The 27,774-nt window shown below is 37.5% G+C and overlaps 2 protein-coding genes and 1 long non-coding RNA gene across 3 annotated transcripts in view; 1 reads left to right on the top strand and 2 right to left on the bottom strand.

The window, feature by feature from the left end:
* Window positions 1-1,270: 1,270 nt before the first annotated feature.
* Window positions 1,271-18,677, bottom strand: EXO1 (exonuclease 1). The gene is made up of 13 exons (XM_066545678.1): window positions 18,517-18,677; window positions 16,091-16,210; window positions 15,084-15,207; window positions 14,188-14,325; window positions 13,750-13,962; window positions 12,204-12,391; window positions 11,274-11,370; window positions 10,477-10,696; window positions 9,282-9,537; window positions 7,202-7,640; window positions 6,575-6,676; window positions 3,294-3,487; window positions 1,271-1,487 (listed from the first exon to the last, which is right to left on the bottom strand). The coding sequence occupies exons 1-13, from the start codon at window positions 18,675-18,677 to the stop codon at window positions 1,346-1,348; spliced, it is 2,394 nt and encodes a 797-aa protein (XP_066401775.1). The 3' UTR covers window positions 1,271-1,345.
* Window positions 18,678-22,007: 3,330 nt separating this feature from the next.
* LOC136553915 (uncharacterized) lies at window positions 22,008-24,949 on the top strand. The gene is made up of 2 exons (XR_010783253.1): window positions 22,008-22,283; window positions 23,641-24,949. It is a non-coding gene; the product is annotated as an uncharacterized lncRNA (long non-coding RNA).
* A 2,499-nt stretch (window positions 24,950-27,448) lies between these two features.
* Window positions 27,449-27,774, bottom strand: part of WDR64 (WD repeat domain 64) — a 55,349-nt gene continuing 55,023 nt past the window's right edge. Inside the window, exon 28 of the mRNA XM_066545676.1 lies at window positions 27,449-27,537. Coding sequence (XP_066401773.1) covers window positions 27,449-27,537 — 89 coding nt within the window. The remainder of the gene's footprint in view (window positions 27,538-27,774) is intronic.

The following is a 27,774-nucleotide window of genomic DNA, read 5'->3' as shown; positions in this document are numbered from 1 at the left end:
GAGACAGTCCTCTCTGAAGATCAACATTAAAATACTGCTTTTCAGTGGTAGGGACTTTCTGGTGGTGCACATATGAGACAAAGCCTGTCCTAGAGCATCTTAGCTTCAATTCCTTGTATCCCATACCTTCAACACAAATGTAGAAATAAGAGGGCTGATCCCACAAAGTTTGCAATCAAATTTTTCTTTTAAGCAGCTTCTTTGTAATTTAATTCAGGTGGTCACTTCAGTTTCATAGATTGACATTCTCTTAAGAGAGGAAAAAAAAGTACTTTGCAACCTGAAAACCTCTGCCTCTCAGAGGTAATTTCAAAATTGAAACTCTTGCAAAAAGCTCAAAGGCTGAGGGAAAGCATTAATCTCAGGAATGGAAACTATATATTTCACAGGTTAAGATATCTTTTTGTACCTTCATCTGCTGCAGAAATACTATCACTCCTAAAAATAGGAAAGTTTCAAACATACCTTTAACAGTGACTCAAATCCTGATTTGCAGGGTAAAAATCTGAAATCTCATCATACTATTTCATGGTAATTGAGTCAAACACAGCAAGGGCTCCAGTCTCCTGCATTCTCTTCCTTTAGTTGAACACTGAAGCTTGGCCTGTTGTGATGACAATGCTATTTTGTAACCCTACCTCTGAGGACTGGCATTTTGGGTGTCTGTAGTTGGAGAATATAAACGTGAAACAGACATGTTAAACTGAAGACTACATTATATTTTTTTGGATTGCATCCTATTAATGTGACAATTTGGGGACCAGATATTTGTGATATTCCTTTCTGCAGTTCCTTTCCCCAGTTATTCCTACCGCCAACACAACTGAACCAAACAGAAAGCCAACTGTCAAGTGAGCAGATCTTACCTTATAGGGAAAAGATATAGTTATCAGACTGCTGGAAGTATACTGCAGACTGTCATGCACACTTAACAGCAGTTTTAAACCTGTAGTGAATCCAGATTAACCTCAAGAGGAAAAAAGAAAGAGGCAAAAAATATTAATTATTACAAATTAAGACACAAACTTGTTCTGCTGCTCTTGTAGAAACTTGGATTGTATGTGAGACACACAAATGCCCAGGGGCAACTAGAAGTGTTTGGACAAAAATTTAGCATTTGGGACTTTGACTAAAAGAACAGAGGAATCTGAATCTGAATTATTTTATTCCAGACAGTATAGAACGGTACCTTTGAATTCATGCTTTTATAAAAGAGATGATAAATCACTAGTCAGACTAAAGTACATTGCTGGTTTCCAAAGCATCTTTTATATATTGATGAAATATCCAAAAGGTAAATTTTGACAATGATTGAAAATCCATCCCATCATGAACAGCATGCAGTTCATTGGAATATAGCTCTTTGAACATGACTACGTTCCAGATGATTAAAGATTTCTTCTTCTGTTTCTGGAGTGAGCTGTATATTATCTTTGATTGGAGACAAAGGATCTGACTTTCTACAAGAAGGAAGTTTTTCATACTCTCTGCACAAAAAAACCAAAGACAAAACAAAATTGAAGAATGATAATTTGTGTTGCTAACCACAGGCCTGTAAGAATATACAGGTTAAAACAGAGCAAGACCCATCACCTAACTACCCACTACACCTATGAATAAGTAAAAAAAAAAAATTCTGATGAAAAGTTTTAATTTCAATTTTAGTACAACTGAACAACTTCACTGAAAGTAACAGAATGAGAGCTGTTAGCTTTACTTATGAAAGACTGTATGTACCGTATCCTGCTTGGGGTTGTACCTGCTTCCTTAACATTTAGGTCTTCTGAATAGGTGTAGTTTTATATTATTATCCTGTGAGCCTTGACATTGAGGCAGAACAGGTTAGTGTCCCACATGATGTATTTGCCAGAAGGTAACAACTATTAAAACATAAGGCTAATTTAGAAACATCTTAAAATCTGAAAAAAATAGAGCTAAGCAAGTTCTAGCAGTAAAAAGCCCAATTTGTGAAATGTGTTGAGAAAAAAAATCCCCTAAAAGCTAAGAAATTATTGCTTACATAGAAGTAATAGAAAAATATATATCCCCAGTATAAACAGCCAGAGGTTACAAACCAGCCAAAATTGGATGGATAAAATGTGCATTGTGGGAGCCAAGTCTTGCAACCATCAGCAGAGAGTGCCACCTAGGCTCCCACTGGTCTATCTGCCTGTATTCTGATAAATCCAAATTTATGAATTTTCTCCCAGTGAGCAACCCTGGTCAGACATTCCCAAATAGAGGTCAAGCAATAGATACAAAAACACTTTCACTTCCTCCTTGAAACTGTCAATCATTCTTACACCCCATAAGAAGAAAATAAAAAGTAAAATTTCTGAAAATGTAAATACTTCAAGTCATACTTTTTAAACAGAAAACAGTTGTATGTTTATAATAATCTACCCTAAGGCCCAAACTTACTAAAATACATTCATCTGAATTAACACACGCTCACCAATATCAACATTTACTACTCAGTGCAAAGAATACTTTTGTCCTACTCACATTTGGTTTCAAGTTAGTGAAAATACTTTTATTTAAATAAGACTTTTGAATTAAAAGTTGAGATTGCTACTTAAAGCTGGGAAACCTTGCCACCAGGAGTTTTTATCTGAGCCCATGGACAAAGTGTAAGTCAGGATAAGTACACTTCAGATTCTGTTGTACTTTTTAAAAATATTAGTTGCCCTTCAAATTCAAACCTTGAAGCTATTTGCAGAAAGTTCAAATTAGAAAAGTCATCTCCACAAGGAAAAGCAACAGAATTTGCAAGAATGTCTCTTGTAAGCAGATACTCCGGCTAACAGAAATATTCCATCCGTTCACTGTCATCTTGAAAGCAGAATACTTCTGACAATCAGCCATCTCCAAATGTGAGTGACATGGAGTTAAATAGAAGCAGTCTTGTACTCAATTAAATTTAGCAACTTTAATGCAGCTTTTGCATTTAGGTCAATAAATAATTTTTGGTGTTTGATGACAAACAATGGCAATGATTTTCATATCAACTATAGAAAGTTAATGTAATTATCAATAAAATTCAGTAAGTGAATTTTATCTAGAGTTTTTCCTGGTTAGAAAGAAAAAACTAATTATAAAAACATGTTTACATAAAACCATGCTTCATGTTTACATCAAGCTTAGGAAGTTATAAATCCTATGTAGAAAATATCTAATCTTGCACTGTTATCCTTACTGAATTGTATGGAGAACATGTATAGAGTCTGTTTTGAAAATTGTTTCTTTGGGAAAAAAGCATGCAGTGTACTAAGTAAAGGGTTAAAGCAACTCACCTTTTAAACTGGAAGCTTTTCCAGAATTCCCCAATAGTGGATTGCAGCCCCAGCTTATTTTCAGTATCACAGTCCTTTTTCTTCTGCACAGGTGACAGTTTCCTGCTTAGTCCACTAACTTTAGCAGGTATCAATGGCTTGAGCTTTGTTACCATATGTGACCTTATATTACTGGATTTACGTAATCCAGGAACCTGTGGGATTTTAAAATTGCAGTGCACATGGTTAAAATGACAACCTGCAAGCAACAGATATCATGCTGCAAAGCTTATAATCAAAGAAATAAAGCGTTTTTCATTGTGTTGAGATAATGCAATCTGAAATGCCACAACAAAGTATATTTAGATAGTCTATAATCTAAAACATGATATCTCAAACACAAGACATCCTGCAGCTGTAAGAACTGGCAAACCCGCTTCCATAAGTCTTCATATTAAGGTTGTAAATACTAATTTATTTTGAATTCAGTTTTTAAAACCTACTGAATAATTACTTCTTCATGTGTTTGAAGACTATTTGTTGTGCTCTCATGTGATGCCATCTTTCAGAATTTTAAGAGCATCAACTCTCTGGTAGCGCTCCCTGTGAGTCTCACTCGGATTTCATGAAGACGGAGCCATAAGCAAGAGCACAGGTAACAATACGATGACCCCAAGGATCATTAAACCTCTACCTGGACTTCCTTATCCAATTTCTACACCAGGAGCTCAGAAAAGCTGTGCTTGGCCAGAATCTCTCTCTGAAATACAACCAGACTTAAATTGGAACATCTCAGCAGCCTTTTCTTCAAAGAGAATTCATAGCTTAGTTCCTTCTGAAACATCAGGGCATTTTGCCATCCCCCCACCACACACATTTGTTATATATTATTTTGCATCTCAAATACTGTGCTCAGTTTTGGTCCCTATCTACAAGAAAGACATTGAGGCACTGGAATGAGTCCAGAGACAGGCAATAGAGCTGGTGAAAGGTCTGGGCACAAGTCTGATGATGAGCAGCTGAGGAAGATGGGAGTGTTCAGCCTGGAGAAAAGGAGGCTCAGGGGTGACCTCATCACTCTCTACAACTGACTGAAGGGAAGGTGTGGCCAGGTGGGGGTTGGCCTCTTCTTCCAGGCAACTAATAGGACATGAGGAAATGGCCTCAAGTTCCACCAGGGAAGGTTTAGATTGGATATTCAGAAAAATTTCTTCCTGCAAAGGGTCATAAAGCATTGGAACAGGCTGCCCAGAGAAGTAGCAGGATCACAATTCTGGGAAGCGTCCAAAAATTGTGTGGATATGGCACTTCAGGATACAGTTCAATGGTGAACGTGGTAGTGCTGGGTTGACAGCTAGACCTGACTGCAAAGGTCTCTTCCAACCTTAATGATTCTATGATTCTATTATTGAAATTGCACTGTTTCTACCTAAATATATTAAGCAGATCTTGGTATTCCAAGGAGGGAAAAAAAGTGTCTATAATGTGAGCTAAAAATTGGAACAAGAATACTAGGAACATTAAAATAAAGCACCTAAATCCTACGTATCCCTATAGTTCTGAATTACATCTGAGTTAGAACTTAATTTAGCCATCTCAAAAGTAGGCTAAGAAATTTAAAGCCAGAGCAGAATGCTCTTTTCTATAATCAGTATTAGACTCTTTGCTGAGCTCACAGTAATTGTGAAAAATAATTAGCAGTAAAAAGCACAGCTGAAATAGTATCATAGGAAAAAACTTGAGGTCTTGGGGAGCTCTGTATCACAGACATTTTTTAGTAAAAAGCTTCTACTAGTTTTGATATTAGAATTAAATAGGTAGCACTTCCTACTTTGGACTGGAATCACTATAAGAGCTAACAAACTTTTCAGATTGCCTCCCCCAGTTATTAAATTCCTCTAAGTAAATCTACATAGCTGATATTGAGCTTACCGAAATCAGAAGAAATTATGCATTTTGTGATTAACTGCTTCTTCCCTAAATCTGGAATTCATTTTCCCCTTTGGTATTTTCTGCTGCATTTAACACCAGCACACACTTCCCTTTTTTTACACTTGCAGGATCCTAATAAACATCCTAACAAGATTTTAATAAATTTTAAGAGAAAACTGAGCCAAAAGTGGTGCTCCTTATCTCTGCCTTCACTCTCCCATGGTCTCACTGGTGTGACAACTCACAGGAGCCCAAGAGTCTAGGTGGGCCCAAGTTACCACATCACTGACTTTTTGGTTGTTGCTGTCAGGTTACTTTTTGGCCAAGCAGTTTGCTGATGTAATTCTTTATAATTATTATTCCCAGCACACAACAGAAGAGGAGAGAACTCACGACCATAGCAATAAGTGGTGGAAATCCTCCTACTAGCCACTTGTTTTAAACTAACCCTATCATCCTCACAGATTTTCAGCAGCTTTCATTTTCTGAAGGGCTCCAAGCATGCTGAAATTCTGTTTTTACATAATGCCTATATTACATCAGTACTTCCATAATGTGATCCCCCAGTATTTAATATATTCATTCTCCCAACATACCTTCTAAGGTGAGCAAAATAATGTAAAACATATTAAACACAGCCTTAAAAACCAAAGCAATAAAAATTCTTAATGCCAGGACAATTTCCTTGCTCAGTCTTGTTGAGGAAAAGCAGGAAAAATGTTAATATTCCAAAATACAAATGTAACTTGCTCCTAAAACAAGTTCCTAACAATAACCACACGATGTCACTATTTTACAAAACACACAATATTCTTGTCTTCCAGAGAGAAGCTTTTGATTTTTAGTCTCCCTACACAAAAGCTTACTAGGGGGCATACATAGAAAACGTCTGCCTCTTATATCTTTTGGTCAATTCTAATGACAACACCTAAGGAGTCAGAGCTGTTAAAGTCTTAGAAGTTTTCAACTAGATAAATATATTAAGCTCTTAGAAATGTTCCACTGAACAGGAACATAAGTTTATTCTTGTACATACAAGCAAACACAGAGAAGTCAAATTACAGTTGCATCTTGTGACTATATCTGGACTGGGAACACTACTGCAATTTATATCATAGAACCTGAAATGGATTTTCTTACCTTGGCTTACTTTACACTGAAGTGTTTAAAATCCCCAGACAAGTTGCAACTCTGTTAATCAATTATAGCTGGTTATATTTCACCCCAGCTCCAGGGTAGATGAACAAGAATAAAGCTTTGTCTTGTCAACATTTACATTGCTTAAGTCTTTCATTACAAGTTCTACAATGAACTAGTAGAAACTGATTTTCAGAGTTTAGTAAAGCTCATAAAATTAAAAGAATTCTTACCTTGGTCTTTATGATTGTATTTTTTTTGTTAGTTTGACCAGCAGAAAATAGCACAGACAGAGAACATTGATCATCATTCAGTTTTGAACTAGAATCAGATTCCTTCAAGAGAAAATTGATCTTTTTAAAACAGGTTGTCTTTTTGTAAACACAATATATGCTTTCATAGCTACATGTATATACTTTAAGCTACAACGTTTTCAGCAGTTCTAAGAACTCATACAAAAACCTGGCTTTTAGCAAGCAACACTACAAAGGCATGCATATGCTTCTGAAAGCACTTCAGGGACTAAAAGCAGAGAACAAAAGGTTGCCTACCAGGTGTGTTTATGAGGCACTGCAGTGATAGCAGCAGAAAAATCAGAACAAACTAAAACCAGAGAACAGATTTTACTTAAGCTAGTATGTCAATCCATTCTGTACAATTATGTTAAGCATTGACAAGAATATGATCATCCTGTGATTCTATTTAGAGATAAGTTTTGTTAGCACAAGCTACGTCATCTGTAGGGCACCATTCTGAAAAGGAGACTTGACTAAATAATTTCTTTTATAATTTAAAGTGAAAACAAATGCTGAAACAATGTCTAATTTTCTTACCTTTGCACCTAAGCTGTTGTTGGACACTTGCAGAATTTCTGAAGACTCCAAACTGCATTCTGATGGCTCAGAAGACCCATGAGACTGTGATGACTGTTCCAGTTCTGTTAAGGGGGAGGACTCTTCCTCTGATTCATCACACACTGCTGCATTAATCTGATCTTCCTGGGATACAATGCAGTTGTTTTTCTGTTGGTGAAACTCCTGTGAAAATACAGTGTGAGGTAGACCAAGATTTCCTGAGTTACTTTTGAGGCTGCTAAACCCCTGGGAACAACTTTTCTGCATTTCTCCAGGAGGTGTAAAGACAGTCCGTGATGATTTTTCAGTTTCTGAAAACCTAGAAACATCTTCAGCTACGTGTTTTGCTTCCTGTTTCTGGCAGTCCTGCTCAGCATCCTGAGTTAGATCAGCAGCTTCCTTCTTTGCTCTACAGTCAAACATATCTGCATCATTGCAGAAAAACCTAAAAAAGGAAAACAAAAGGTGAAATCAAGGGGGAAGAAAGTTTTTGATGATGACATACTCTTTTGCATCATTGTCTCTATCCATCAATTTTATTTTCCAGGTATACTTGCAGACAAATTACTCTGGCAACAGGAAAAGTCCCTCAGGGAGACATTTAGCAAAAAAACCCAACCAACCAAAAAAATCCCAAACAAACAAACACAAATAAAAAAAACCCCACCCCCCCTCCCCCCCAAAACAAACCACACAGGAAAAAGCATCTGTAAAAAAAGGTATTCTTTGACTGAAATGGTAAGAAGATTCTTCCCCTGAATGAGGAACATCTAGAAAGCCTACCAAATTTAAGAATATATTAATTAATGATGATAAAGCTAGTAGTGAAATACTTCAGCACCACTTATCAAAGAAAATAGCACCTTAATACTTTTTTTTCTATGCTATAGCAGCAGTTCCTGAGAATACTGAGAACAGGTTTAGGCAAGAACCTATAATCAGTGACAATTCTTAATTTTTCATGCAATAAAAAAACTTTCCAAAACTTTCAGCTCAGAAAGATGTGCTTTACAACTAAGGTATTAAGACTACTCTGTAAAATTGCACTGCTCAAAAATATTCAGATTATTTAAGATAAAAATTACACAATAATAGACCTAATTGTGATAATGTTTTGTAAAACAAATTCAAGTAGATGTGACCAAACGGGACTAAATGAAAAAAACCTCAAACCTAATAAAGTCCCTGTTCTCAAAGTGATCCTGCAGAGATCAGTAGTGTCAGCTGAATGGGATGGGTTAAGAATAGATATTTATCATTGAGCATGACCAGGTTTAGCTTTACTGCAATAAACAAAAAGCCCCGTCAAGTCCATGAATTCATTAACTGCTTATATATTTGCCACAAATAGCTATCCTTGTTTTTTGAGATATATCACATGTCCTTTACCTGGAAAAAAACCCCAGCCAATCCCTAATTGATTTTGATACCCAGAGATATTAACTATTTTCTTGAGAGCCACCAAATTGATCACAGAGGCAGATCACCTCTCCTATAAAGAAAAGCTGAGAAAGCTTTTCTTCTCTAGGATGTTCAGCCTAGAGAAGAAAAGGTTCCAGAAGACCTTTATAACACCTTGCAGTACCTACAGGGGAGCCTAAAGGAGAGCTGGAGAGGGACCTTTCACAAGGGCATGTAGTGACAGGACAAGAGGGAATGATTTTAAGTTGAAGGAGGCTGAAATTAGATACTGGGCAGAAATTCTTCACCTTGTGGTGAATGTGAGTGTGGTAGTGCACTGGTGCTCAAGATCAGGTTGGATGGATCTCTGAGCAGCCTTGTCTAGAAAAAGGTGTCCTGACAATGTCAGGGGGGTTAGAATGAGATGATTTTAAGGTCCCCTCCAAACCAAACTATTCTATGAATAGTCTCAGTCTTCACTTTGACAGTAAAAAAATGAACATTATCAGTCCCCCAAAAGACAACATGCCTGGCACAAGGGATCCACCATCTCGGCTGAGATGCAATACAGGTGCATAAAAAGTTTGAGGTAGCACTTTTCCTATTTCCAGTATTGAGGCCATTTTAGCAACCAGGTCAGCACATAATATTTTGCTACTCATGAAAACATGTGACATAAGCATACCTGCTTCTTGTTCCTGGAACAATTACAGCATCCTTCTCTTTGTTTTTCCTTTGTAAAAATGAAGCAAATTTATTTCTAACTCTGGGTAGGGAGTTAGAGCTTTCTTGAGTGATGGAAATGCCTGGAGAATCAAGGCTTTGTATTGCTGACACACTGTTTTGTGCTTGACCATCATTATCATTCTCCTTCTTGATTCTTTTTGTTTTTGAAAATGAATATTGTTTTAACAGATCTCCATCTGAGACTTCTTCTGAATCTAAAGACAATTTAAGCATCACTGTAAAAGCACATGCTACAATTAACCAGTTATGAGACAACTAAACATTACATATTTACTCTCACAGGCTTAAAAATACTAGTAAGGTCTGGTAAGAAAATAGAGTTTAGATGTCTTTAATGCCATTGTATTCTAGTACACTGCCTTGAAAATAACTCAGTGAAAAGGTAGATGGAGGGAAGGCAGAACAACTACAATGAAACTACATTTGATTCAGAGGCAGGTTGCTAAACTACCTACAGACTTTGATAAGCAAGGGAATAGGAAGATACCAGGAATACCAAAGGAAAAAAAGAAAACTCCAGCAGTATAATCAGAAAGCAAAGGAAGCAGTGGAAAACACTTAAAATAAAGCACAGTAGGAATAAAAAGTGCCTCTTCTATTACAAGCCCACAGTTTATCTGAGCACATATAACTCAGGTGGCATGGAAGACAAGATAACACAGATGCACTAGAGAAAGTGAAAAATTTGGCATAAAGAGCACCTATACAGGGGATAGATGCAGCACAATCTGAGTACAGATAACATTGTTTATGTTTTCAGTCTGGCCTAAGAGCAATGCTAGGAAAACAAGCTGTTTTAACTTCTTCACAAGCCATTTTAAGATAGAAATTAAAACCAAAACTATATCAAAATACAGCTTGTATTAAACATAAGCTGAATTTGATACCACCAGAGTTTTATAGCAAACCAAAGATTAAGATCAAGTCCTGTTGAAAGTTTGCTGTCACCCTTAATCATCATCAAGGCTTTAATATTATGGCTTGTTAGTCTTGTAGCTTGTTGAAATCAGAATACAGACAATAACATTCAAGAGTTAAGCCTCTAAAGCCTCATACCATAAAGTACAAGATAAATTCTTTTCTATCACACAGCCTTCTACTGTTGTTCATATACTTATTTAATATAAACATACCACTCCTTGGCCTTTTTGACAAGAGCTCTTTGCCTGCAAGCTTTAGTCCTTTAACACTAATTATTTTCTCCATGCCTTTGGTTACTGGTTTCTCTGGGAAATGCATTTTAGGAGGAGCAGGATCTTCAGTGGGGCCAAACTTGTATTCTCTGCTCCAAATGCTATTGATATGATTATCATCATGTCGGTCATTCCAGCCACAACTTCTCTGCTGCACAGGCTACAAAAAACAATTAAAAACCAAGACACAGGTTTATACTTTTGCCTTCTATATATGATTTCTTGACTCAGCATGCAAGGAAGGAAATGTTGACATTTGTACATCTAGTGACATAGTCCACACAAACCAATTTTTTTTGTTCCCACAATTCTCATGCTTTTCATACTTTCTGTTGTGCTCCCATGATATCTTCATTTCAATATGGCACAGGTGACTAACTGCTTATCTCAGACTAAATTTAAAGTTTAAAATTTATTTCCATTCAGGAAACAATTGAGGATTATTCTTGGAAGAAATCCAAGACTCTTTGAGAATTTTCTCTTTAAACCAGTTACTTCTGTAAGTAAATTTAAGGACTTAGCAAATAAGTCTGAAAGGAAAACAGATATTAAATGCCATGAAAAATAAAACTCTACCTTTAAAAAAAATGAGAATTACGTGTGTGGAAGCACACAGTTTCTGTAATACCATGAGAGCTTTCACTGACAATTCATTTGTGGATAACAATCACATTTTCCCATTAACATTCAGACCCACATCAAGTTCTCAATATCTAACTTCATAATAAAGATGTTACCTGTGCCATGTCAGGGTTATAATTATCAATTTGTTCCATTGTATTGATATCAACATTGCCAATAGCAATTTGAAAAGCAGCATCATCACCAAAATGTCTGTTCCCATCATAGTAAAGGAAAATATCTGAATGTTTCATGGTATATTTGTTGAAATAGAATGTAAGTTAGAACAGCCGCTTTCCCATTTTTTGGCTAAAAAGGATGGCTAGAATATTAACCTGAAGGATTAATACTACTACTCCTGGCTCAATCTGATGTAACAGCAATTGTAATAGATCTGCAGCCTTTGGCAAATCATGTAAGTCAATATTAAATCCTTCAATTATCAGCAGCAGAGTCACCAGCTATTTCCATCCTAATTTCTGCAAATGCCAGAGATCAGGTGGCTTGAACACACAAAGCCAGTAACTACTTTAGCAGTCCCCTCTCTTCCTTCATTTTCCTAATCTTACATGTTGATATTTACACTGCACAGATGTGGCAAAATGCTACCTTTTCTGTAGGAAGTGGGATCTGGTATAACAGGAAATGCTAAGATGAGAGACTGAGTTGAGCACAAACTGCAAGAATTAAATTGGAAGAGATTATAACACACAACACAGGCAGAAATTCAAGACAGCCACAAAGCAGTCAGCTTATATTTAAACTGTATTAAACAATTTATTTCTAAAGGAAACAACCAGATCAATAACTTCTGCCCGTATCAATAAGAGGTCATTTAGTTACCCATGCATTTAAAAAAAATTGATTAAAATCGGAGAAAAGAAGAAAATCCCCACAAAAGCTTAAGACTGCAGAAAAGCCAGACTTTAGTCAAAGCAGCGATGCAACAAAAAAATCTAAGTACACCACAGATGCAATGAAAATTGTAAGATACCACATCAGCTCACCCTTATTTCCCCATTCTGCCCTTTAAACACAAAGGATACCGTCCTGCATAAGTTAGTGTTTCAGGATCAATGTCATCTCCATATGCATTCAGAGGAACTAATTTTCTGTTGACAGGATCAAAAACTAACTGGTACAGGAATGTATTATTAGCTCGTGTAAAGCCCTGTATGTATTCTTCCGGTACCGTTATATTCATCTTCAAGTACTGCCCCATTTTCTTGATAACCTGTCAAAAAAAAAATTACTCAACTGTTTCATTTTAACAGGTTATGTGAAAGTTTAAATACACTTCAACTATTAATTATCTTTGCTTATAATTAAATGTAGAATGAGTGTCCTACTGCAACAAGCAGATTCAACATAAATAGGGGAAGGAAAGAAAATAGAACTCTGTACATTCTTTTCCCACTCAAATTGTCTACAATTACAAAAATAACAATTCAATTTTTACATCTCCATCAATAAATAAATCAATAAAAAATGTGATCAGAAAAACACAGTCTCCTTAAGGTGTATTCATTTAAACTAATGCACATGAAATTTTTATCATTCATATTATCAGGACATATAAGCAATATGTGGGTGCTCTTAAGAAGGAAAAAAAAAGCAAAACTAACCAGAATAAACTCTGGGATTTTGCTCAGAGATACATTAAAGCAAATAATGATTTGCACGGGAAAAGTGCAAAGTTCCCCTTTTACTTCCTCAAAAGCAAAACCAGTTACTTTGATGTCTGCTCTATATGATACAAAACACATTAAAATTAAAAATCATAGTTCTTTGTCTGTGAGAGAAAAAGATAAAATACACTAAAACACACAAGTAATTTAAGATAGAAGCTAACACACTAAGTTAATTAAACTGCATATTAAAATGCTTTTATGGATTAGATTTACCTCCTTCAGGACAGACCCATGAGCTATTGTTATTAGCTCTTAACCTCTCTACTCCCTTACTACCCATACTACTTACAGAAGTAGTTATTTCCACCCTCTTAGCCTCTGTATTTCCTAATACAAGATTTGTTTTAATTTCATACACCGAACAAGAAAAAAACCAATTAATTTGTTTGGCATCATATCACACTTTTCTTCCATACAGTTTTTAATATAGAAATGTCCATATCCATACGTATGCCAAGAAATACGTATGGAGGAGCAGTCCTGCCCCCCTCCCCTGATAAATCTGTACTTACACAGAAGTTACAGCTCATTGAGCAGTTCTAATAACTAATCCACAGAAGCAGAAGAAAGCAGTATGGGGCCAGGGGGAGGGGGTGGAGTATGAAAAATATCAAAGTCTTACTAAAAATTAAGTTTCCCTTCAAACAGTATATACCCTCAAAGGATTAAAACAATTATTTATCTAAGCTTACTTTGATATTTTTCTTATAAATATATATCAGCTTCAATACTTGAGCAAGTTTAGGCCAACATCTTTTTTAAGAATACTAAAAATACTTTTTAGTATTCTCCTCAAAATGGAGGAAGACAAGAATGCTTAATATTTTCAGTTCAGTGTTAAATTTCAAATATACTGATATAGACTGCTAAAAAACAAAACTCAAAGCAAAACTGAGTTTACCTTTATAATATCTGGATTGCTGGCTAATTTTAGTAACTTGCATGCTTTAGCTAACCCAATTCCATGAATTGAAGGGAGGTAATCACAACCAGAAAGAATACACATGTAGCGGAATTTCTCCTCTGTAAATACATTTCCAAGCTGCTTGCAGTTTCCCAGTCGAGTTTGATCTATCTCTAGTCCATTTCCAAACTTGTCAATTTTCAGAAACACCTGAAAATTAAGAGGAAGTGAAAACAATAATTTTCACCCATATAAGGTGGTTCATTGCACTTGGTGGAAACAAGAGAGGAGCACAAAGGTGCTATTCTCATCTCTTCTGTTTCCCTCTTCTTACTGTAGAAGAGTTAATCGATACATCAAACACATTTGGCAACTTCAAACCCTGCTTTTCAGATATCAGCAAGAGGTAAAGGTTATTAGTATTTTCTTCCATACCTTTTTACATCCAAAAGCTAAAAGATCAGAGTCTTCCGTAATTATAGCTTGAACCATGCCAATCTTATTAAGATAAGCCAGCTGAGCATCAGCTTCATAAGGAGCAACAATACAGTCAACTCCCTGGGCCCGTGCAGCCTGTACATAAACAAGAAGCACACAAGTACTTTGCATTAATTTTCAGTAATTACCCTAAGAGATCTGAAAGCATAAAAACCTCTACATTAAAAAGCCAAAACCATGACCTTTTTAATCACATACCCATCCTGCCCCCAGTAAGAGTCCAATACTTCATATTAAAAAACTCCACTTTAAAGTGGTTTAGGTCTATATATGGTTTACAAAAACAACTTTTCCTATAACACTATTGCCACTACATCTGACCACAGGTGACAGCTTTGAACTCATGCAAATTATATTCTGGACAAAGGAGAACAGTCCTAGAACAAACTTAATACTTTTTGATGAAGACCCTTTGACTGCATTGAAAGTACAGCAAAAAACTACTAGAACAGTTTTTAATCAGCCAGTTTTTTTTCTGTAGTCTATGCTCAGAAACTAGACAAGGGAAAAAAATGCAAAAAAAAAATTAGGTTTTTTTTTGTGCTGCAAAAGTAAAACAGGTTCAAATTCAGTTCATAGCGGTAGGAAGAGATGTGTTTTGTTTGACACATCATTATTTATACAAATGGGCATAATAAACTTCAAGCTTGTTAATTGTGCCTAACACAATCCAATAACATGCAAGTCCATTACAGAGTGAGCAGGTGGGAATACTTTTCTTTCCTATATAGAATAAGCAGTGATGTAGCCACAAAAATGCAGAGTAGGATATGCTACCTATTGCAGAGATTTTTTTTTTTTAACTGGCATTATCAATAATGTTGACAACTTACTTTAATAACTTCATGAGCCATAGCATGGGTAATATTTACACTTCGCCCAAAACATTCTCTAGCCTCTGACAGTCTCCCTTCCTGCAACAATTGTTTCCCCTTCAGGAGACTGGCTTGACGCCTCCTAATAGAAAGATAAAAATATCACCAATCTCAGATTATTGTTCATTTAAAAAACAAACAGCAGAAGGGACTAAGAGAAACAGCTAAGAAAGGGGGGAAAATCATAACACCTTCCAAATCTGGGCTACTGCATAATTTTTTAAAACAAAAGAATAACTATGTCATTGCAAAGACAAGGACAACTAGATTTGAATGTTGAAATTGATAATATTTTCTCAGAAAAAAGTGACAAATAGCAACTGAAATCAGCAGTGTAAAAGAAGAAATGCACCCACTCAGCTTGCAGTAAAATAGATCTAGTGGGAGTTGGGAGTATCTGACACTAGATAGTTATTGATTTAGAGGACAGAAAACCTAATTTACTTAATTTCATAAATCAGAAATGGTTCATTTCATGCTGAAGAAAGCATGTGTCTCATGAGACTTCATAAATAACAACCAATACTGAAAAATTCTCACAGCTTCAGTGAAAAGTCCCATTAATAGGGACCTGAATCCAAATTTGAAACAACTTTATCTTGTTAGTTGTAGAGAAAGATGAGGACAGGGGTAGTATTTTGAAATAAAATTACATTGGGAAAAAATATTTTTGTCCAGAGATCACAAGTGTGGGTAAACTAAAAAAAAGCCTCTAATACATTACAGGAACTACTGCTCAAAGGCTTACTTCCTTCCTTTATAAAAAGGCTTTCATTTATGAAGTGCATCTCTATTTTTGGAATAAAACCTCTAAGAAGTTTGTTTGATTTTAGATGTAAATTAAAAAATATCACACTACTTTGCAGGGGGTTTTACCAGAACTTATTTCCTAGCTGGAGGGTTTTTGGTTTTTACTGTAGTGATAGAACTGCTTTGCTTGCAAATCAATATAATTTGGTACTTACTCTCGTCGTGCCTTTTCCACTTCCTTCTTAGAGGGTAGGGTACATCCATCAAATACCAAAATTGGTTTAATTCCAAATGAGAGGAGCATATGAACAAGTTTCATACAGAAAGCTACATAACTGTATCAACAATAACAAAAGTAAGAAAAGAGAGATACTTTATTGTTAATCACAAGTCTATTACAATTTTCCAGCTGCAGGAAAGGAGAGCTATAAGTTTAGGACTAACTATTGTTCAAAAATCATAACAGGCTGTACATTCCCCTAGCATCACAAAAAACTAAGAACACTTGAATGCAGTTTGGTTGATTTTTTTACCGAGAGAAACAATCCACTTCCCAATTCAGAACTGGGTTGACTGCTCCTCTCTCCCAGACAAAATGAAATAAGAATTCAAGTATAATTTGGTTGATTGTGCTACATTAGGATTCAGTACTGACAAAAACTTAACCAGTTAAAACATGGATTGTCTTTCTACTTTCAGCAAGTCAATTCACAATGGCCAGGGAAACAGGAAGCAGACTAGCACAAGTCTGCCTTTCCCCAGAAATACAGACTAAATGCACTTGGTAGAGTTGGAAGTGATGGGGTTATTTAATCTCTCCTTGTAGAACTATCCACTCTTCCCTCCAGATACTGGATATATCCTATGGACAAGACATACAAACGCATCTTCCCACACTACAAATACAGGCACAGCACTGAAAATATTCCGAAAGTCAGAAAAACTTCCCTTCCGTAAAAACTGTGAAGATAGTATATGGCTCAGGAGGCAACCAGCCAGTCTTCAAACCCATCCCTTGAAAAAATATTTGTTGGGTGTTCCAGATGTTATTTATTCCCTCAGACCTCTCATCTTCCTACCTGTAATTTCTACAGATCTGTATGAGATCATTTTATCACCAGCACAGAACTAGAATCTAATAACTGCTGTGAGCACATTGTAGATCCAATGCCCAAAGGAAAAAAAAAATCAATTTTTTTATTTTAAGGACACTGTTTAAAACAGCAAGAGCAACCCCATCAACAGAGGAAGGGAGGAGAAGGAGAGTGGGATTTGGAAGCATTTAGAATGCAAGGATACAAGCACTGAAGAAACTAGATTTAGAGCTGCAGAAAAATAACTATGATTTTTGAAAGACAGGAGCAAATACCACTGTAGCTATATAAACCTTCATCCAGATGAATTTTAAAGTATGAAAGGACTCTACACTATAGTTAAGGTGCCAGTCTAGGATCATATGTGCATGGGAACAAGATTTACCCATAAAGTACTCATGTATTCAAATTCAACCATTCCAAAGTTTCCTATGACTACTTCTCCTGACAGTCAATTTTTTCCTCAGCTGAAGTGTATCCTATTCTCAGGACTATGAGGAGCCTCCACTACCTTCAAGACAGGGTTGGATTGAAACTGCACAGTTCTTCAAATTAACACAAGCAGCAGTAAACATTTGAATCCATTCGCAAAGCACCAGCTCTCTCTTGCCTCCAATCAAACATTTGATGGATCCAAGGGCCCCTGGGTGGTGCCAAGCAATAGGACAAGAGGCAGCAGGCAGAAACCAAACCACGGGAATTCCACTAGAATATAAGTAGAACTTCCTTGCTGTGCAAGTAACCAAGCACAGAAACAGGTTTGCCAGAGAGATTTTCAAGTCTCTTCCTTCTGAGGAAAGCCATCTGAACACAACCCCAAGTAATGTTCTCTAAGGGAGCCTGCACGAGATGACATCCTGTGGCCCCTTCCAGCCTTACCTATATCCAATCTAAAACAAGAGTTCAAGCCACATTTCCAGAGATGGGCAAGAAATGCAAACCTGATCTAAGGTGTAGAGTTTAATCTGAAACATAGCCACAAATTTTTGTGCATTTCCTTCCCTAGAAATATAACAGTGTAAACGTGATTTAGAAAAGCTACTTTAACTAAGAGCGTACTATGTTCAGCAAAAAATCTTACACCTTATTCAGACCACAACACATCCCTCAAAATTCCTTGGCATCATTACAACCTTTAACACAGAAGTATTTACGAAGTCTCTTTGTATACAAAAAAGGTGTCTGAAAATAATATTAAATTTGAAGTGAAAAGAATTCCACGTACAGAATTTCATCAGAGAAATTAGATTATAGTTGAGAGCAATTTATGCTAGGAAGAAAAACCTAACTGACACAGCCTTGGGTATTTCAACACAAAAAAAATTAGAGCTTTTCCCCAATATATACATTTTAAAAATTTATTTTGCACAGCTGGAAAGCTGTTTATTTATCGCCAAAAATTTCCATTTCTAAAGAGTTCAACTCAGAATTCAGAATCAACAGCAAGAAGCGAAACTTCTGTAACTTAGTTTTTAGTTCCAGAAACACCAAGTTGACAAAACTTTACTTTGCAAAAGGGCCGAGAGTGAAACATAAGAAAGACTCACAAATCCGTGGGCTCTCCCCGGGCCAGCTTCTCAGCACAAGCATAGGCGCCCTTGTGCAGCCAGCAGTAGGTGTCCACAGCTACCGTCATTCCTTTGTATTTCTTCACGTGGGAAGGCTCGGCAGCCTCCTTGATAAACTGGAGCAGGCCCTGGATGCCCATGATGCCGCAGAGCGGGAAACAAAGAAAGGAGCCAACACAAAGGCGAGCGCTCTGAGCTCTCAAAGCTCGCTCTCGATCTCGGCTCAAGGGCCAGCTCAGCTCACAGCCGGGGCGCTGGGCCGCGCCAGGGCCACCAGCAGCTCCTGCGGCTGCCCCCGCGCATCCCGCTCGGGCCGCCTCCCCACGCGGCAGTGGCGGCCGTACCTCTTTGCGGGTCGGTGCTGCCCGGAGAGTGGGGCGAGAGAGGGACAGAGGGGCGAGACGAGCGAAAGACGCGGAGACCCTGCCCGGCCCCGCCCGCACCTCGCCGGGGCAGCCGCGGCTCCTCCGGCCCGACCGGCTCAGCTCCGGCTCAGCTCGGCCACGGCACGCGGCAGCCGCCCGGGGCTTTCAAGCAGCGCGCGCTGAGAGCGGTGGCCCCGCCCCGCACGCGGGGACTACGATACCCAAGGTGCCCCGCGCGGGCGGGGCAGTGCTTCCTGGCATTTCTCACAGCCGGCGTGTGGCGGACCCCGCTCGTGCATAACAAGAGGAACGTGACATTTATAAACGTTAAATACGCAGAAATCAAAAGGCCCCGCAGAGTTTTAACTGGGCAGTGGACTGCAGCCAACGGCGTGAGAGGAGAGGGGAAGGGAGGCGCTGACGCGGGTTTCTGCCTGCCGAGGATCAAGGGGGTACGGATGTTGTTGTTACAGCACTGAAACCCCGGACTTAATGTAAGAACCGATGGTCGAAGTTACAATTATGTGATACAGGTTCTTCTTCTTGTCAGTTATCGTAAGGGTTTGCTTGCATAATAGAAACAAAACTTGCAGTTAGATGTAAATGTAGGCCAATATCTACCAAATAGAAGTTTCTAATTCTACATGCCATTTGGAAACCTGTGCAGTTCTTAGATTGGCTTGGTGAGGTGGATGATTCGGTCACCTGTGTAGAAAGCAATGTTTCCAGACAGTGGAAAGCAAAGTTTAAATTCAGTGTGTTCTGGAAAGAGCACATCTGAATTACAATTTCTCAGCTAAGAAATGCATAGAAATAACTAGGCCACAGTGATAGCATAAGATGTTTTAATGTTGAAAATATTGATTGAATTCTGCTTTGCCAATTCTTTTTTCAGTCCGTGATTCTGACTACATACGAGACACTACACAAGTTTTAAATCCAACTGCAGTTAGAATCCATTTGGATTAGGTTCACTTCTCTTAAGAATATGTTCTTCTATCATTTCTGACATTTCTTTTTCTGTTAAACTGCTGTGCTCATGGGAAGAACAGAAATTAGAGTAGACAATATAATGTACCAATATCATTCAAAAGCTTGTATGCAATTAAAAACACTTTGGACTATTTTCTGTAAATTAAAAATAGTTTAAAATAGTTAAGGTGAACCTCAGAGTCAGAAGCACTGGAGCCAATGAACTTGTCTTGAAGGAAGCCAGCGCTACAGAACTCTTGCCCAGCTCTGATTTTCCTTTTCAATTCCTTCACCTGAAAGGAAGGATACTTTGGAATTGAAGAGTTAGCACAACATGCCTTAACATTCAGTTTATTACAAATATCTTCAGCCATGTATGAATCAATGTGACCCACCCTCATGACATCTCATAACTTCTATAAGATAACAGAAGTTTGATACCATGAGTCAAAGGCTTTGTTGATTTCAGTAGAGCTATCTCGACTTAAAACTGGATAAAGATACCAATCTTTAAGTTCAACAGTGTCTCTTGGAAGAAAGTAGTCAGATGGTAACATTTTGGTGAGTTATTCCCTTGAAGAATACTGTAGCATTGCAGTTTTATTTCCCATTGGTACCAGATGAAACAGGGAAGCAGCACTGCATCATGGTTAGTTGACTTATATTAATATAGAGAATTCTTTTCTTTCACAAGTAGCTCCTGTATCAGGAGAACTGGTAAGACTAGAAATTACTATGCCAAATCTCTGCTGTGTGTTTTTCTCTTTCCTTGAGCAGTTTTGTAATAGTGACTGGCAGAATGCATTTTAAAGAGATCTTGAAGTGGAAAGTATAGCAGAAACATTTTGTTTTCTTTGCAACTGTTTTCTGTCATGTAATAAAAAAAGAAGAGCCATTGTGTGTATAGCCCTGACCCCTAATAGAAATTTGAGATAGGTGTCTAAGTTAAAAACACTGAAGAACGTCTAGAACTGCTTCTTTCTCAACACAGCTCTCCTAAAGAGAGCAAGTGGGATCACTGTCTGATGTAAGCATTTAGCTTTTACATGGACAAGTAAAGTAAAATTAAATTTGTTCCCACTGTGCACTACAATGGGCAAGGACATCTTACAGATTTTTACTAAACTTCCTTCCATGCAGTGTCTGGCACAGCTGCAAGTGTCTTCATGCAGAAAATTAAAATCCTTGGAATGAAAACCAGCACTTTGCTGAAGCTGACAATGAGACCATCAGCTTTGGTGATATTAGTAGACTGGGTTATGGGTTTACACTAATTTTTCCAAAATTTCAGTGAATTTCTTATTACTGCAACTATATTGTTTTCACTGCTTAAGAAGCTGATCACTTTTATCTCAAAAAGTTGGTTTGGAAATTAGTTGAACTATGTAATCAATTTCTTAGAAAAGAAATTTGATTTTTCTCTGATAGGTGGCAGCATTACATTCACTGCACCCTTTATTTGTCTTTTATAGAAATTTCTATTATTGGAGTATGTATTCTCATAGCTTTTTTGGCTTAGTTAAGAAGCCAGACTTTAGTACCACCAGCAAATTTATGAACAGTTGTACACACTTGAGAGAAGTTTAGAGGATTACATCCTTAAACTATATTTAGTAGCAGAGGAAATGTTTTTAAAAGCTCCTCATTTATCACGAAAATATTATGTGAATAGTGTTAGTAAAGTTATTAAAAACCTAGATTATCTAGTTAACAGTTTTGTTTTGGGTATCTGCTGATTATGTTAGTGTAGTAGCTATTCTGAACTTAAGCGTGGCTGTGCTGCTTGAGGCAAGTTTTTTTTATCTCTGGAAACGTAATGTCAATATAGAGAACAAAAGCATGCTAAACTCTGGTATCCCAGTGTATATTTCTCCCTTGTGATCTGTCGTTGTGAAATCACACATGCAGGTGCTGCTGAAGCCTCTGCATGGCTCAGCCTGGCCCCTAGAGGCTTCTTGGGACACAGCCTCAGCTGCAGCCGAGTGCAAACGGCAGTTCAGTTTCGCTTTCGGAGGCGCAGAGGCAGGAAAAACCCTTAATTTGTAGGTAAATCTTCAAACTAGTCCTGCAGTCATTACTACCACTTTAAATTACTCTTGTTTTTTGTTTTTTGTTTTTTTACCTCAGAATAACACAGGTGCCTCCAGACTCTCCAAGTCTGTCCAGAACTTGAGCTGTGCCAAGGGTGACTTCTTCAGTTTGGGGATTATACAGAGCTCTCTCTCCATAGATCATTAAGGCATGATCTAGTAGCATTAACAGCTTGATGCAATAATTAACAGGAAATTGCAGCAAGCGAACTGCTGCCGATAACCACAAACAGCTCGGCAAGCTGTGGGAAAGGAGCAGCTGTGCCATCCTGTTTAACAGAGAGTCCGAGACGCACAAACTCGAGTCCTCCTGGGACAGGTGAGCAGCCTCTGGGGAATTGTTGCTGTTGATTTATTTATCTTTGTGCTGGGCCACTCTGCACATCAGGTAAGCTATTCTTAGACTTACACGCTCTGCATAAGTAGTCTGTTTTTCTGAGAAAAGGGATTTTAAATAATGTTTGACAGTGTTCCTTTCCTCAATGTTTCTGGTAGCATGCAGTGAACTAGCAGGTGAATGTCTGTGTTTCAGGAAGGCTATGGAACCATGAACCATACAGGGCCTTGGATAAAATCTTGTTTTAAGCCAGTAGCTCAACTAAAAGGACCTTGTAAATGAAAGCTTAAAATGAAACAAAAAAATTCTTTTGTCAAAAACAGAAAAACTATCTGAGATTCTCCGAGATCTGCTTCTAGCTCACAGACTTTTATAGGCCTTTCAGCCCAGACAAAAGAGCAGAAGATAGATGTTGATTTTTTAGCTACAGGCTCCTCAGAGTGCAGTGCAGTGGGCAGGAGTAATTGTCTCTAAAAATCCAGCAGCAGTCCCCTTAGCAGGAAAATCATATTTTGCTGCATTATTTGGGTGAAGTTGCCTACTCCCTTTCTTAGAGTAGGCAGCTGATGGCAGTGCTTCCACAGTGCTCACTGCCCTCTCAGTGGCAGTTTGCCCTCTTCAAATCAGAAAGACCTGTCAGCATCTTGTTAAATTCCAAGTTTCCAAAAAATGGCATAATTAGCAAGGGTTTTAAGATATCTTTGGTCACTTGAAGAGAATGGAGACTTGCAAAGTAAAGAAAAGAGTCACTACTTAATTCATTCAATAATACCTATCTATAAAGGCCTTAAGGTAACTCAGCCTGGAGCATAATTAGAGACAGAGCTTGGCAGCAATCAATTTTTATCAGTCTCATTATTTTACACAAGCTGGTCACACAAGTGCTGGTCTGGACTGACATAGCTGCCAGTTTATATAACCACATCAATAATACAAAAATATTTCACACAGGTCAGTGACATACAGATGTTTTATCAAGTTCTGTTAGAATTTTCTTACATTTCAAAGATGAAAAAAAAAAAAAGTCTTTGATGAGAAAAAAAATCAGATATTTTGCTGGGCTGATTTTCTGGAATCACATAGGGTGATCAAATATTGTTTGTGTTTTCTGGGGAAATGGGGGAGGTCCAGTAGCCTGCCATTTCCCTTGCATCTGTTACATCTAGCCATACTAAGTGCCCTGTTAATTTCTGTTTCTCATATAAGTGTTCTTCTTTGTGCTACGTAGAATAAAACTAAAATAGGTTAATCATTAACTAATTATGCCAATAGCAGCTGAACAGTCTCATGTTTTCCCAGCTGTAAGTAATCTATACTCTGTTTTTTTGCTTTTTTGTAGGTACTGATATATTCCATATTGCTGAGTCTTCTAGAGGAAAATAAAGATTATGTATTTATTCCTCCTTTCCATTTTACCTTTGCTTTTGAAAGTCACTGGCACCAAAGATGTTATATTTGGTTATAATAATTTCACAGAATATCAAGTGGGCAACATGAACCTCATTCTTTCTGTCCCACATGGTGGGTCACTGGAACCTAAAGACATCCCTGATCGAGAGGCTGCCTGTTGGGATGAGAAGACATCCTCTTGTATTTTCTCTCATGACTGTCCTCCTGGAAGTATTCAAAATGCTATGAAATGCAAAGTGTCTACCAACCAAGACAGGTATACTATAGAGGTGGCTCAGGCTCTTGCTGAAGAAATCAACAAAATTACTGGTGGCTTCTTCCCACATATCATCATAAATCACCTACAGAGGTTCAAGATGGATGCTAACAGGGAAAAGGAAGAAGCCTCCTTTGGAATTCCCCAAGCAGAACAGGCCTGGGAGGACTATATGGGATTTTTGACCACTGCAAAATCACAGATGTTAGGGGGCCTAATTCTGGATATCCATGGACAAGCACATCCTGAAAGGTGGATAGAACTAGGTTACACGCTTTCAAAAACTTCCCTTAACTCAGGTGTCTTTTCTGCATTGAATTCCTCAATTAGCCATCTGGCCAGTCAGCTGGTGAATGTGTCTTCTGAGATTTTGGTTGCAGGGAACAGAAGTTTGGGTAAATATATTGAAGGACAAAATAAAAGTTATGTTTGTGTGCCTTCTCCATCCAATCCTAGCCCAAATAACGGAAGCTATTATAGTGGTGGGTACATAACAAAGACTTTTGGTTCCCGGAGTTCTGGCACCATTGATGCCATTCAGCTTGAGCTGCCCCAGTGGGTGAGGGCAGCTGAAGAGCGTCACAAATTTTGTAAAGCACTGGCAAGGGCTGTAATGAAATTCTGGCAAACTAACTACTGCAGCCAGCAGAAGCACAATCTTCTGCCATGCTGAAAGAGGCTGTCCTGTTAAGATGCCTTTCCTTAATAGAGTAGTGATCTGGAACAATCAAACAACTCATTCACCTGGAACATTGAAGTGCAGTATAATTGTGAATGCTGGTAGAAAGAAAATGTCCTGCAAAGGAATGCATCAACATAGAGAAAATCCAACCCAAAAATTAACACACACCTTTGTACTAGACCCAGCCTTGAAATGACTGCTGTAAGATAAGTGGGTGCAAGCATCACTTGCCTGTGCTTAATTTCTTTCCAATCTCATGATAAACAACTGATCTTCTAATAAATTCTGTGCAATGCCTTAGTGGATTATCTGTTCAAATAAATTAAATGTCTCTGCTTTTCTTTTGACCTTTAAGAAAGGTAGTTGGATAATATCACTGTATAAAATGTTTGGGGCCAGGACCAGTTTCCATTTGGTGCTTATAAAGCCCTAGGGTTTGGAAGTAAACAGTAATGCTGAGCAATGACATGCAGTCTGATCTACCCCAGTTTTTTTAATATAATGAATTATGAAAAAGAGATCTGATAGCATTTATAGCACTCTAACTTTGTCACATTTTAAATAGCATAACAATCAGGTAGTGACTGGGTGGAAGGCTGATAAAGATAGCACACACACATCATGCATTTTGGACAGTTTTCCTTACAGTATGATTCCCTCCTTTCCCTCCTGAGAGCTTCTCCATTATTTCACTCACTATAGGATTAAACACTTGATTTTTACTGGCAATAGTACTACATTATGGATAGCTTCTGCACAGTGGAGAATACAGTGGCATGAATAGCCATGACTACAAGTCAACTCCTAGAAAACATGGGCAATTAATAAAGAAATCTGAAGCGAGAAGGAAGCAAGACTGAAAAGGGTATAATTTGAAAATCAAGAACCTCTGAAATCCTAGCACTGCTAAAAGTTTGGTAAAAAGAAATTATTGAGTAAATAGTCAGTTTTGAGGTATTAAATAGTCAGTTAATAAACTGAAGAGAAGTGGGATATCTCCATCTTGCAACTACAATAAAATAATTTAGGGTATTTATTAGGGACAATGCCAAAGAGAAATATTACATTACATATGATAAAACATAACACATATGAGCATCAAAATAAATGGGTAAGGATCTCTTTGAACCTGAACTGTGCATTTTTAATAATTTTTGAAGAATAGGCAATTTTTAGGTAACTGAAAGAGATTTTTGTAGCTTTCAAAATGATACAGGACTCAGAATTGCAAGAATGTTACCTTTCATACACTAACTGCTAAATCATGGGTCAGATGAAGTGAACAGAGGTAGTAAATGGCAAATCACACTTTATTTGATGCCACTTGGTTTGTCAGACAAGTCTGATTTTAGTTTTGATCAAAAGGTTGGCTAATGTGGTGGGCCTGGAAGACACCGAGTGCCTGCACAGTTTCTTTCTTGCTTCCTTACTTCTCCCAGTGGGATGGAGAAGAGATGTGGAAGAGCAGAAGTGAGAAAATTCTTGGGCCTCAATGAAGACAGCTTAATAGGTGAAGCAAAGCTGCATGTGCAAGCAAAGCAAAACAAGTAATTCAAGCACTGCTTACCACCAGTAGGCAGATATTTGTTTAGCTGCTTCCTGGGAAACAGGGCCTCAGCACACATAATGGGAAGACAACTTGGGATGAAAAACACTATAACCATGGACATCTTGGTTCCCTCCCCCATTCCATGAAGATGTTATATGGTACGTATACAGGTACATACATATACAGGTACATACCTGTCCCAGGTGTGTCCCTTCCCAGCTTACTCACTGGGTGTGGGAAAAAAAGCACCTTCTTGTTGTGCTGGCATTGCTCAGCAATAGCCAAAACACTGGTGTGTTATCAACATTTTTATTTGCTAATCCAGGACACTGCACCATAGAGGCTGCTATGGAGAAAATTACATTAATCCTTGCCAGATGTGGTACAGCTGATCATAGGGATTTTAAATATAGTCCCACAAGATATTTTGCAGCTACCCCTCAATCCATCATAGCCTTGAAACAAGTTGAAGGCAGGTAAATAATTGCAAGTCATTGTATATTCAGTTCATGAGAAGAATGTCTTTTTAAGAAGGCCAGCAGATCAAACATCATTCAATACCAGTATTATAGAAAACCTGCTATTTCCCCCAAAATAGTAGGTAATAATATCACTAGCTATATGCATTATCACTACTTATATGCATATGCAATTACCTTGTTTCTCACTAAAGTGAGACACTTGGCACCATTTGTATGCTTAGCCAAAGGATGAAAATGTGTTCTGTGCTCTGTGTCATGTTGTGACATTGTCCTGGAATGCTGAAATGCAAGAAAAGATTTGCAGAATCATGATGGATAATTAATTGAATATGAGTTCAGCAGCACTTTTCTGGCTTAGAGGGTGAACACACTCTTTGAAAGCCTAAGCAAGGAACAAACAGGCAGAAACAGCAGGGCATATTAACTCTTTGTTGACTTTATGATTAATCTGGCAGGAAAAAAAGCAGTGTAATATTCAATATTCAGAAATTCAAACTGGACAAATAGAAGCAGAGAGGAAATCAGTAGTTTTGACATAGAGAGTAACTGTCAGCAAATATACATTAAGTCAAAGGGGCTTTTCAATATGTAGTTATACACTGGCTTTATTAGAATTTATTCCTTGCATGAAGGATTGGAATAGAAGATCTGTTTTCTATATGTTCTACTTAATAATGAAATAGATTTAAATGGAATTGAAAAGAAAAACAGAGAAAAAATAACAAAAGAAATCTGCTAATCCACTTAAATGAAGAAATGAAACTATATTTATTTCTCTTGACTCAAGTTTTCAATGGACTCTAGATCCTTTTCCCGTCCCTTGTGACTGGACTTCTCAGCTCTGATCCTATGAAGACCTTTAAAACATTTCAAGAAGTAATTAACATACTAAGGTGAATAGACCAGACTGACAGCATTTTGTAACAGCAAAGACAAAAAATATCTTTTTGTGTACATAGCTTACAGAAAAAGTCTGATTTCATTTTGTTGTAAATCCATTGCAGTGCCATTGGCTTCAGAGTATTTTATTTTCTTCTTCAGGAAGAAAACAAAAGACAGATTTCCAAAGTACATTAATGGTCAGAAAAATAGCA

Source organism: Molothrus aeneus, chromosome 3, assembly GCF_037042795.1.
Source record: "Molothrus aeneus isolate 106 chromosome 3, BPBGC_Maene_1.0, whole genome shotgun sequence".
NCBI lineage: Eukaryota > Metazoa > Chordata > Aves > Passeriformes > Icteridae > Molothrus > Molothrus aeneus.
This window is presented reverse-complemented; position numbering and strand designations above follow the sequence as displayed.